The 13298-nt window shown below is 44.2% G+C and overlaps 1 protein-coding gene across 4 annotated transcripts in view; it reads right to left on the bottom strand.

Annotated features, from left to right (window-relative positions):
• The window catches only part of LOC135500703 (polycystin-1-like protein 1), a 96544-nt gene that overhangs the window by 40240 nt on the left and 43006 nt on the right, over positions 1-13298 (bottom strand). For all 4 annotated transcript variants that reach the window (XM_064792320.1, XM_064792322.1, XM_064792321.1 and 1 more), the window contains 20 exons: positions 11621-12878; positions 11171-11308; positions 10329-10680; positions 9928-10030; positions 9201-9763; positions 8660-9015; positions 8091-8327; positions 7802-7921; positions 7420-7588; positions 6933-7184; positions 6601-6736; positions 6153-6371; positions 5788-5969; positions 5373-5588; positions 4726-5045; positions 2770-3105; positions 2078-2311; positions 1818-1966; positions 1472-1601; positions 1160-1286 (listed from right to left, as the gene is read on the bottom strand). In XM_064792320.1, coding sequence (XP_064648390.1) covers positions 1160-1286; positions 1472-1601; positions 1818-1966; positions 2078-2311; positions 2770-3105; positions 4726-5045; positions 5373-5588; positions 5788-5969; positions 6153-6371; positions 6601-6736; positions 6933-7184; positions 7420-7588; positions 7802-7921; positions 8091-8327; positions 8660-9015; positions 9201-9763; positions 9928-10030; positions 10329-10680; positions 11171-11308; positions 11621-12878 — 5597 coding nt within the window. The remainder of the gene's footprint in view (positions 1-1159; positions 1287-1471; positions 1602-1817; positions 1967-2077; positions 2312-2769; positions 3106-4725; positions 5046-5372; positions 5589-5787; positions 5970-6152; positions 6372-6600; positions 6737-6932; positions 7185-7419; positions 7589-7801; positions 7922-8090; positions 8328-8659; positions 9016-9200; positions 9764-9927; positions 10031-10328; positions 10681-11170; positions 11309-11620; positions 12879-13298) is intronic.

The following is a 13298-nucleotide window of genomic DNA, read 5'->3' as shown; positions in this document are numbered from 1 at the left end:
ATTGGCCCCACTCCATCATTCACTTTTCCTGTCGGGCAAATGAAGTTAGTGGCTACAAAACTTGAAGACACGGATCATACTAGCAATCTAATTATGCGGCTGCCGGGACGCAAAACAGTTGACTAATATCATATGCGAGGCAAAGGGAATGAAAAAGTTTGTTTCTATCAGTAATCGGAGAAGAAAAGCACCTAGGTCCAGCAAGGGGGGTTTGAACCAAGGACCACCTTATTACAAGGTACTTACTCTACCGACTGAGCTAAAGGGAATTTCCTGTAACCAGCTCTGCGAGTACAGGGTAGAGTAGGAACGATGCCACCAGTACAATTTCAAGAGCAGAACTTTCAACTGTAAACCGTATCAGATACGCAGCGCAAATTATGCCTTATGTTTTTTTGGCGGCGCTATAAATGTTCACAAAAACATCACATGTTGATGAATTCCGCGATTGGGGGTAAGCTTATAAGTATTTTTCATTAGGTGGTTGATTTTTTGCATGCACCACCAACATTTAGCGTAAATATGGAACTATTCCAATAAAACACTGTCCCATCCCAAATGTCAGCGAACGTAGTTTACGACTTTGCTACATGATATAAACTATTCAATTAACAACCGAAATACAGCCTGTTTCGTAAATTATGCAAAATGTCCCAATACAGTTCTCATTGAAGTGTCCCACGGCGGCACTAAGTTGATTTCTAACATGTTAACGTCCCTGGGGAACGTACTTGCAGAGTCGGAATGAAAATTTCATGAACTTCATGGAGGCGTGTAGATATATCTCTAGGTTATAATATTGCGTTGGTCATTTATCTATTTATGGATCAAACCTGGTCCCCTGGAGATTTGCCGTTACAGATCTGACACAGATATGAGGTTGGCTATTCATCACGCGGAGGCCTTAAAATTGTTTCGTTCCGTCACCAAACGGGTGTTTACCATAAACTGCCCAATTTTGGTGGGAGTTCTCTCTTCGTTGATTTGGCAAATGACCTAAATTTGCGAAAATGAATGTTATGAAAAGTTTTCTAATGGGAATGAAATGGCCGAGGGCCATGTTCTCTCCTCTGGTCACTGACAGGTATATTGTCACTGTTTGTCCCAGTGTTGTGCGCTTGGCCTACAGGGTGAGCTGGTGAAAAGAAATAGGACTTACAAGATCTCTTCTTCACTTTTTCCACTTGCTTTAAGCGCAGTGAGATCTTTTGGTTTGACTGTGATCGGCAGCTGGCACACTGATGTTTGAGCACCTCGGCGGTCGACGATGGCAATCTCAACTAGAACTGGAAAAAAAATATTTCATTTTGGTATGTGTATATTCATGGTGAAGAACCTTGCTCAAAGCGCTTGTGGAATTTTCTATCATCCTAGTCGTAAAGTGCTCTTTTGTTTCCGCAATGCAAACATTCTTGAAAGTTCTGTTTTTTTGTCGGTGGCAAAAATGACACCTTCTAATAATATTTCATACCTTGGTAATTCTGTGACGCCTGCCCGGCCGGGAGGTTGAACTGAAAGTCTGTTTTTTGCCCGCCGTAGATCATGTACCGCACGTCACTCCCCGGGAAGCGGTACGTGAACTTGTAGATGAAAGGTTTGTCCTAAAAGGAAATGTAAATAATTGTAGCAGGTTGTAGCTACAAAAATCAGTCATTTCCAATCATCGATTTTTGTCGCAGACAGCTACAAAATGATGACCATCATAAACATGGCTGTGGTGCATATGGGGTGCATATGGGGTGCTTATGGGGTACATATATTTTCCTACAGAAAACAATGCTACACTGCCGCTATTGTAAAAACACATCACTACAAACCTCGGCCCTATCTTGCCACTCATGGCAGAATATCCTGAAGTTTGTCTCCTCCTCCACACCCGACCGGGGCTGGAAGGTGCACTGGCCGCGGTTGGGGCTCTCGTTCACTTCAAACCACCATTCAGCTTCACCAGTCTCGCGTTTCGCCCCTGAAAGCAAAAACTTGAAGTTGACAATCAACCAAAACCAAATCTCTGTAGCAGGCTCTTTACAAGAACGCAGAATGTCCTTATTTCGATTCAGGCAATTCGTATCCTCACCTTTTGAATAAGTCACGTTCACCTTGGCCATATACGTCCGGCCCTGTTTTAGAAATCCCGGTCTGAACACGATGGACGAGTGATCAAGGCCTGTTGTGGTATTCTCCGCCAGGAGGCGTATCCTGTACCGCTCCTGGCTGACGATGTGCGGGTTGATGCCCGGCTTGAACGGGTCGACAACGCGGTCGCCTTCGTTGTTGTTGCCATTCCCTCCGGTTGTTCCACCAGTTCCCGCTGAAGTGATCAAAGGAAGACATAAGTTAGTGTAAACATTTTGGGGTTTCAGTCTATATCTACAAAGGCCAAGGTGTTTTCTGATCACATCAGTTCCCGCTGAAGTGATCAAAGGAAGACATAAGTTAGTGTAAACATTTTGCGGTTTCAGTCTATATCTACAAAGGCCAAGGTGTTTTCTGATCACACCAGTTCCCGCTGAAGTGATCAAAGGAAGACATAAGTTAGTGTAAACATTTTGGGGTTTTAGTCTATATCTACAAAGGCCAAGGTGTTTTCTGATCACATCAGTTCCCGCTGAAGTGATCAAAGGAAGACATAAGTTAGTGTAAACATTTTGGGGTTTTTGTCTATATCTACAAAGGCCAAGGTGTTTTCTGATCACATCAGTTCCCGCTGAAGTGATCAAAAGAAGACATAAAGTTAAAAGACATAAAGTTTAATTCATGGTTACTTACTATTTCCTCCTGTACTTCCACTCCCTGTGCCCTGACCATCGCCACGTCCGGACGTCGACCCTTCAGAGATACCGCCGCCCCCTATAGGGAACGAGGATGACGACGACGAACTTGAAGATCCACCTGATGAACCTTCACCAATATTTTGGAATGGGTTGGCACTCTGACGACGGCGCCGGACGTGGACATCTTGCGTGTTGCGTCGTTTGCGGGTCCCTCGTCCGCCAGTGCTTCCTTCTCCGACGTTTGGGAAGATCGGCGGAACCCCGCCACCGCCACTCGGAGGCTGGGTGACGCTTGAGCCGCCACCGGTGCCACCATCTGAGGCACCAGAAGCTGAAAAGAGTAAGAAATGACCATCAGCAATCATGCTTTTAGCATTACATGAGAATGATATTTTGAATATAAAATTCAACCTGACTAAAAAGTGATCATATACAAAATTTCCGTAATATAAACCACCCAATATTGTAAACATACTACAAAATTGACCAATCTAAAAATAACTAAATAAACTAGCTAGCAGTAAAGTAAGTTCGAACACAGCATATTGTGATTTACACATCAGCCAATTCACCCATCAGATTCACGCTAATTAAAATCTGACAGCTTTCAAATCAAAATCGTTGTGTCTTTGTTTTACATTTCAGAATGCATATGGATCGGTTGGTGCTTCTTCAACACATTAGGTTCAGGCGATAATGGATCAGAAGAGGTGCTTTAAACTGCATATGCATTCGCATAAAACATCGTTGCAGAAGGCCAAGAAAATTTAATGCGCGCTTCTCATCAACATTTTGGCTGAGTAATTCATTGCTTGCCACGCATCCATAAGAGGAGAATGATCTTCTTTGAAGAAATGCAAGATGGGCCAAAAAAGCAGGATCTTTTGGATCGGCAGGCCTATTTTAGCAGGATAACAAACGAGAATCTGGCTTCAAAAACCTCGCGTCTCTCTACAATTTTAAATAGTCCTCTTCGAGGACCGAACACTTGAGCTCAGTTTCAATAAAGCGAGAGTACTCAATTAATATTCATTAGGCTAATTTGCATATTTGATGCTAAAATTTTGACATAAATACTAAATCAGTTTTAGAAGTTTCTGAAGAACACTTTGGACTGCTTTTTTAGAATATTTTCAGCTAATTGGTGAATTAATGTGCCTCTTTATTTTAACGATTTGCAAAATTTTCTGAAAAAACAATATTTTCCACAATTTTGTAGTTTACAGTAGTATTTTTCGCCGACATACTTGATGCAAACTTTCTTAGTCATCGGCTGACGACGTCGACAGATCGAGGTAGGCACAATGAAGGCTGCCAATACCCCTCAATATCTCTCTTCCTGCCCCGGGACGGCATAGCACTCACGCGGGCCGCTATCAACTCGAGGGCACTTTGCACCGACACAATATTGTCATATTCTAATCAATAAAAGTATATGAGAGGCGTCGCTATGGCAACTAAAAGTTAGATGGTTTAACTCTTCTGGCGGGACAAGGCGGGATGGGACTGGATGTGGAAATACAACAACTGAGTGGTTCAGCTTTATGGAGCGTCAATTTATGTGGTTATGTGGAGCCCACACAACGCAAAACACCCCAGAGAATCAGTGCCCCAACTTCACGAGAAACAGGCAGGCCTTCCGACATGCCACGCTGGCCTGTCCTGGGCTAGAGAAACTTTTTCAAAACTGTTAGAAAAACTATGTTTATTGAGTGTTCAAATGTATACAGTTGCGTTCATCATATGTTAATGAGGTTCTTTCAGCATGATTTGCATACTTTACAGAGTGGTACTTTCCTGCACCTAGTGGCCAATACAAGAACTAGAATCATAACCCAAAGTGGTGCTTCTGCTGCAGTTATTGGTAGACTCACAACTAGGACTAGTGGGCGATATATACGCGATGTAAAATGCTCATGTGGAGGCAGGCCAATGAAGTTTTGCTACTTACTGGTCTGTCCAACTGGAGTCGTGGGATTCCCCGATGCTGACGTCGGGGCAGCAGTAGTCGTGTTGGTTGTGTTCGGAGCAACGGTAGTCGATATCAATTTCCAGTACTGAATATAGGAGGAGCCATCAGCTTCTACGCACGATCCTACATCGTGGGCACCGGCGTACGTCATATCGTTCACTTTCGACAGAAGATATAAATCCCATTTGTACAAGATGGTGGCTTCTTCGTCGTCGCATAAGGCACACCCGGCCGTTATTTCGACACGATAGTTGGAATTGACCGGACCGTCAAGACATTTGGGACATTTGACCCACACACTGGAAGATATCATAAAGAGTGCTGCTGTAGAGTTATATAAAAGACCCATCTGCTTCAATGCAATAATGCAAGGATGTGACACATTGCCCAGAGAAAAAAACAGAAAGAAATTTCATGTGAAAATACTGTTCTCGGAACTTCCCTAACTTGCAAAATGTGCCTCTAAAATCTTAACGTTTTGTTCGATTTTGAAAATTCAAAGTTTTGCAGAGAGCTGGGACATCTCTTATTCTATTTCTGCTGTCTAATAATTTCTCAACTAAGCCTCTTGGATGAAAGGAAACAGAAATCTTCCACTTCCACAGGTCACATTCCTGTTAACTTACGTAAGCATGTTGAAGGTTGACACTCTCAGAACCTGCGTGGTGTGTCGCGATTCCCGCCCAGGCCGACTTATCGTCAGGTTAATCACGTACTCCTTCGCCCGAATGAAAGCGGAACCATGCAGCGAAACCACTCTGGCCGTACTAGGAAGGACATTGCTGTTATTTTTGAAGCATGGCGCTCGATCATCGTTCAACTCCCGGCACGTCCAATTATAACTGAAACAGTAGAAAGTTCAGAGTGACAGAGAGAAACTCATTGTATTTTTCCTATCTAGTATGAGGGACTTGATTGCCAAAAGGATGTCCTTCAATATAGATTTCACTTGTTGAGATTCTACTTCGAACCAACTGTTGCGGCACAAGACCACGCCAGGAAAGAAACAGCAAGCTTAACTTTTACGAATGGACAGCTTACCTCAGGTCAGTTGCGTCCGGGAAATCGGGATCATATGACTGTGATCCATCGAAAGTCAGGTCATTCATCATGGAGATATTACGGATGATCCCGCCGGAGATGATGGGACGGAGTGGTGTCGGTTGGACGAAGATGTCGATCTGTTTCTCGTCATGCACGATGGAGCCATTACCCATTCGAACCTGGAAGAATCCACAGAGGTGAGAGAGAGAGGACAGTGAGAGAAAAAACTCCAAAATCCACTTCAAATCGGACATTTTACATACCTGTGATCGTGTGCGTGTGATGAAAGAACAAACAAGCCGTGAACAGGAACAGGAACCCACCAAAAACATATTCGAACAAACTCCAGCGCATCAACTCACCTCAATCTGCGCCGTATAATTCCCATAACCCAGGGCACGTGGGCTCAGCAGTAGCATCTTCTTCTTGAGCAGGTCTGCGTGTACGTCCTGGAGATCGGCCAGCGTCCTTGTGCCGTGTTTGAAGATACGCCACCGGTATATGGTGAGGGACGTGGTTGTACAATTCACCAGCGTGTCGATCTCGATACGAATCTCATCCGAGCGTGCGTACTGGAAATACTGAAAAGGCAGAAAACAAGTGTAAAATAATGATAATCATTGCTCATCTAGCTCTTCAGTGATCAGCATGTGCTAAAACTTTCCTGAAATTGTGAAAAATTTGTTGGCTCAAAGCACTTTATATTCATTCCCCAGCCATATCCAGAAATTCTTCTGTAGAACGCAAGGAACACAGACGCTGCACTAAACTTTGCCATTTCAGGCCTGTTGCCATTGGCCACCAACTTACCGTAGCCACACCATTCGTCCCGAGGAAGACTATTTCCGGCTTGTGACAAATCTGGTCCAACACGAAGATGGTCATGTGGACACTTTGGCGGCTCACGTCATTGGAAGCTATCAATGTAACATTGTACTCGGCTTTCCTGGAAAAAACACACTTTTTATCAGATTTGGTGTGTTGGGAATTTTGATACCCAAAACAATGAGGTAGTAGACTTTTGAGAAAGGCAGTCATCCTTCTGAGAGTAGAACTCATGAACTCCTGATCATGAGCCTGGCCCTCTTAACCTATTTGATAACCTGTTTATACATTCAGAGGGAAAATACACCGGAACTTACCTCTGGAACGTATTCTCAATCTCCGAAGAGCCTGTCTTGTTCACGACACCCTTGCCATCTCCGAAATCCCACGTGAAAGTCAAGTTAGTACCCGAGTAGTACTGCGCGTCAAACTTGATGGGTCGGTTCAGAAGGAGGCTTCCTAACACCTGGATCTTCAGGTTGGTGACCGGAGCAAACACGCGGATAACAAGCATGTTTGAGACCACGTTACTGCCGACATAGTTTGTCGCATTCACTTTGACAACGTAGCTGAAAGAAAGTTTGCAATGACTTCTTTAGCTCCAAATGTACTTGATCAAGTCCTGTGTAACACTGGAGAACACCTGGTTTCTGTTGGATTTGAACCGACAACTCAGAGGAGTAAATTCCTCAGATCTCTTTGTCGTGTTCGTGCGTAGACTTACGGAAGTGAAATCAAAATGGACATCTTTGTCAAAAGAGCACAGCAAATAGAGGGTATACAGAATTCAGTGAGGATTCCTACCTTCCTGGACTCTTATATTCCTGCTGCATTTCGTTCTTAAATGAATCAGAAATCTGATCATTGCCAAAGTCCCACTTGAAATAGTCGGCCGGACTCGATGGCGTAGCGGTAAACGTGACCGTATCCGGTGACGTAAGCAACTTCGTTTTCGAGGCCGTCAAAGTACACGCTGAAGAAATAAAGGAAAGTGGTGTAAACGAAATTATTTTGGCCATTTTTTTCATCAGAACTCTGATTGCAGTGGACCCTCCCTCAGCTGACCTCTCAAATAAGGTCATGCTCTCTATGAAGAACCTGGTTTTGGTCTCACATTGGTTGCTTCCATTCAATTTGAACTCTCTCTCTTTTCAAAGCGATCAACAGGCTAGCTAGAGTCTTATACCTTGTATGGCCTGCTGCACCATCATTGTAGTCACAAAGTTCTTTTCTCCCGCCTTGTTGTATCCCTTCACTTGGAAATTGAAGTTACCAGTCTTTGTGTACATGTACGTCAACACTGACCCTGTAATCAGAACAGAATACATGTATTTCATTTCGACATGCCAGTATTTTCCCTGGCTTTTGATTAGGACCTACTAGTCAAGTTTTTCGCACGGACGCCAATATTGGAACCTCTCTTAGCAGACACCTCTGTGTTTTCGTAAGCACCCTCTATGAATAGAACCACTCACCATGATCCGTCTTTGTCGTACCATCGCCAAGATTCCAGTCATACGTCACATTGGTGCCACCATTCGTAATCAGCGTGAACGTCTGATTTACAAACACCATCACGGCGTAGGGACCCTCATCTTTTTTGGGGAGGCCGATGTCGCCGGGCGGGATCTGTACCCAGAACAACGACGACAACGCTACTGTCAAGTTTCCGAGAGCGTTTGAGGCTGTGACCTTGACCTGGAATGCACCCTCTGGAAAAGTAACAGAATATTTAAAGAATTTGGAGTCGATTTGTTCTTTTCGTGGACGTTTCATTCAAACTGGCTAAAGATTTCAGTTGGTCGTTAGATTGAGTGACCCATTATGGTCCCACACTATGCTCAAGGGGATGACCTACTAGCCATCCTCATTAGTACAAATTGTCTCCCTAAAGCTGAAGTCATAATCCGAATTCGGCTTACCCACCTTAAATCTAGTATGTTCTTTGACAGTCACTTTGGGCTTACCGAAAATGTACAGTTTGCCCACAGATGTCGCCATCAGTTTTAAATACCAAGTATTTTTCGATGAAAAAAGTACTCACCACTTGCAAAAGCATGGGATGCTTTTCCACGGCTGGTCTTTGGAAACACGATTTCTGTCGTAACGGTACTGACAGTCCCGTCACCAAAGTCAAAGTGGAACAAGACATCTGAACCGTAGCGTGCTGTGGCCAGAAACACCACACCACTGCTCAGGCCCGTATTTGGGTTGAATGCTGCAGCAGTTTTGCCATTCAGTTGGGCGACAAACACTTGCCGGATAGGTATGAGGACTTTCACGAGGAACGGCAAGGCAACGACGACAGGGTTTGTATAAAGTGGGTTCTTGATCGCGACTGTGATGTTGTAGGTGCCGGGGAGACTGAACTGATGTGCGGCGAGGCTGTACTTGTCGAAGCTGAAACAAGACGTCAGAAGTTTAGGAAATCGTAAAAAGATTTGCAAGAAGCAAGTGCAAAACTGCTCGCGTTTTTGAGGTGAATGTTCAAGATTGAGCAAAAAGGCAAGAAAAAATCATTAAAGCTATTTTAGATTCCATCAATATTGGGAAAGAAACAGGAAGGATTCTAAGAAGAAACTTACTTCTCGATAGTGCTCGGTAGGTCATCGCCAAACTGCCACGTGAATGTCAGATTGTTGCCGGATACCACAGTTACATTGAAGGCAACTACCGTGTCCGTCTCGATGTACTGTTTCGCATCGGTCAACAACACAACGCCCTCTATAGGTGCGTCAACTAAAGCATTTGACGTCTCCTCGATCCAATTCAAGTGATTACTAACGTTGACTTTGATCCTATAATTGCCGATCCTACCGTAAGTGTAGGCCAATTCGGCTTTGTATAGTGGCACAACGGAATAATCCACGCTCTCGCGCAGAGTAACCAATCCTAGTCCTGGATCTGATGATGAATATTTCGTCTGGGTTCCGTCACCGAAATTTATATCGATTACGAATTCTCGTCCTCCGGTGATGAGAATCTCAAGTTGTGATTTCTGTCCCTCGATGACGGGGGAAACTAAGATGTCAACACTTGATACGGGATGCTGGACAATAACGGTTGTTGCAGCGCCCATCTTCGAGATGCTGTTGGACACCTCCACTGATATGTTATGGAGAGATGCCTGGGTGAATTTTTGGTAGATCTGAAAATATATTGAAGGACGTGACCGTGGGAAAACACCTTTCAAATATAGTATCAGCACTGCCATCTGACGGAACCCCAAACCAGCTTCTTTTTTCTTTTGCGTTTGTGCCAGAAAGTATTTAGTCCATCACCCAGTGCCAAGGGTCGGTGATTTCAACTTACCTCATTATGAGCCGTATAGGAAACTGTTTTATCAAAGGTCCACTTGAATACAACCTCGGACCCAGAACCGAGGGATGCCTTCCATTTTTGCCCGCGGGTGAGGCTGAAATAGACAATGATCTATGTATATTCTTCTTCTTCTCTGTTTGATCTAGTAACGTTGGTAGCATGTCATGACATTTGAGGGCTAATTACGGTTACCAGCATGATACTTCATACTTGACAAAAGTAAAGTTAAAACTTAAAAGAATTGGGTTTTAAGTCTGATATCAACAATGTTAGAGGTCTTCATGTTTTTTTACACTTCACCCCCAGTCCCTATGATCTAAATGGCTCTGAAGTGAGTGCCCCAATAATTTCGAGGTCTTTGCGACCCCCTTTGGGATATGTTCACAACTCACCTGAGGAGAGGGACCGCAGGAGGACCAGACACGCTCAGCGCGGTGATGCGCTCCTGGATCGAGACGACTGAAAAAATGGACACCACACTCGTTCCCTTCATCACTCTGATCACCAACTGGTGGAGGCCCAGTAAGTTGTACGTGTGCTTCCACTTGTGGCTGGTCGTATTCACGGTAAAGTTTTCCGGTTTCGACTGGTCACCATATTTTACATCAATCGTCGCAGACGGTGGTATGTTGACGAGGGTGAAAAAGGTATTTTTGCCATATTCATATCCTGCATAGTGGAGCAGACGCGTGACAGGTGAAGTGTTGACAACATTGAGCACTGATACTGCTGATGATGAACTCACTGAAAAGCAAAAGAGATTACATTAAATTTTCTTCTAAAATCTCATTTCTTCTCTTCTCATTGAGTGCAGTGATAACAGTTGCAAGTTGCAGCAACAAAAATCACTTGTTTGTGGGGCGCTCTAGTAAACTCTAGCTTCTTTACAAAATGTTACAAACTTATACTGAATCAGGGACAAAAAATCTGACATGGTTAATCTCCAGAACAGCTCACAATAGATACCTATTAATACTCAAGTAACTATGGCTTCGAGATCCAAATAGGCTGGCAGGTGTTAGCAGGCTTCCCGTCACTGAAGTACTGATTATTGAGCGGCGTGACCTCGGTGCGAGAATCACATTTCTGTACTCAAACTACTGAATGATGCGGACAGAAAGATAATGAACAGTGCGATACTTTGCGCGAGGGAGAGCAACACAACAGCCAGGGTCTCTATCCCTTTAAGTGACCAAGTGCAAGCGTAAGTATATTTCACAAACTGACGACTTACCAAGATTTCTGACAGTGACGTTCATTTCAATGTTCCCGGCAGATGCAAATTTGTATTTAATCATGGGAGTTTTCGTGACAATCGTCTGATCGAGGAACCGCCACCAATACAGTATGTCTGCTCTTGTGGAAATTGAATCTGAAAGAGACGAGATGGAAAGGAAAAATAAGAAAAAACATCAAGTTGACCTCAAAACTGATCCCTCTCTATGGACAATAACTGGTTACCTCTTGCCTAGTTATTGAGCGAGCCAACTACCCAGGAAACAGGTTCAAGATTGCCAATATTCTTACCACATGGCTGCTGGGTCTTAACTATTTGGGTCCCAACCTTGCTGAAAGCCAATTTAAGTTCACCAACCTCTAAATCACATCATCTGCTATTTATGTCATACTCTGGTTTAGATTGGCAGAAAATCCAAGTTCATTATTGAAAAATAAACAGACCTACCTTTCATTTTCACAACAATTATAGAGGTTTCATTCACGACGGGTGGATTGGTGGTCAGTATGGTGACATCTTCAACTGGCACCTCAACCATCGCTACTATCGTCTGCTTCACATCTGACACCTTGTTATACGCATAAACCGTAACACTATACGTCCCACTTTCGGCAAAAACATGCTTCAGGTGGAGATTATCACCATGTTCAGTCCCGTTTGCAGCCTTACGCCCGCTGCCAAAATCAACATCAAATTTGACATCCGTCCCAGTAGTGGCCCTAGCGATGATGGTTGATGCTTTGCCAAGGGCAACCGGCCCCAACGACGACAGCATTAAATGTGTCACAGCCTCCTGGACGATGATCACTACATATTCCCTCTTATAGTTCAATAAATTTTCTGCCTTTACCGATACATTATATTGCCCGACTTGGGTGAAAATATGACTAATTTCTTTAGTTTTTCCGGAGACAGATATTTGATCAGGATTTGTCCGATCGTCCCACGTCCATGTAAATTCAATGCCAGAACCGGTCGCAACCGTTGCCGAGCAATTAACAGGGTGGTTCATGCGGATGAACTCTTGACTAGATGAGACTGACAGGTCTGTAATTAGATCGTGTACGTTAATTATCCCCGACGTCGCGACAGAACCATGAAGATTGGACACAACAAGATGCACGGTGTAAACCCCAGTTTTCAGAAACTTATGCGTCAAAAGTGCATCGGAAGTTGTGAAATTCTTCTGGAATGTTCTATCGGCGTTCGTTATCCCCCAGGAGAACGTCATGTTTACGCTCTCGCTAACTAACGTAGCCGTTATGTTTATCTCTCTGTTACTCTCCACCACTGAATTCAACACGAGAGACGGTCCTAGCAACTCCCGTAAAACCGTCACAGTCTCCGACGAACTTTGCACAGTAAGACTGTGATTGTTATAGCACTCCGCCCCGACCGCATAAACTCCCTCCTCTGTGAACACATGATCGACCTCGACTGACAACATACACGAGCTGTCGTAGCTAGCCATCAGACGAATGTACTCTCCACCACTAGGAGGTGCTCCTATCATGTCACCATCCTCATCCCATAAGTAGTACCACTTCTCAGCACCGTGGGCAAAGTTCAGCCTCAGATACGAAGTCATCCTCGAGGCGGTGACAACAGTCACGAAGAACTTCGTGGCAACGTTGACCTTGGTCACTAGGGCGGTGCTCGGGTCAAGGCGGACTGTCAAATTTGATAAGCTGTGATCCACCACCACCTGGAACGATAAAGCGAAACTTGGAATGAAATTGATGCTGGTAAGTAGTAATGTGCAGCTGATTGGGAAGTCAGTTCCATAGTATAGGGAAAGTTTTCAGGAAGACAGGTTTGGAAGGCCGTTTCCATTCAATCTGACCTCCCTTATACGGACACCTCTCTCTCTCTCTCTCTCTCTCTCAAGGACAGCACTTGTCAGGCCGGAGGGTGTCCTGAATAGGGAGGTTCTAATGTACTTAGATAGATGCAGCCAGCATCAGCAACAGAGCAGCTTTGTAAGGTAGACTATATCGGGGAGGTGACTAACAAGATCGATTAAAATAGCTGTAAGTAGCAGTTTAGTTTGTAAATATCGCCTGGAACACAACCCTCTTGCAGGTACATGTATAAAACATCGGTAAATATCATAGTAGTGTGCTTG

The sequence above is a fragment of the Lineus longissimus genome, chromosome 16 (assembly GCF_910592395.1).
Source record: "Lineus longissimus chromosome 16, tnLinLong1.2, whole genome shotgun sequence".
Lineage (NCBI taxonomy): Eukaryota > Metazoa > Nemertea > Pilidiophora > Heteronemertea > Lineidae > Lineus > Lineus longissimus.
This window is presented reverse-complemented; position numbering and strand designations above follow the sequence as displayed.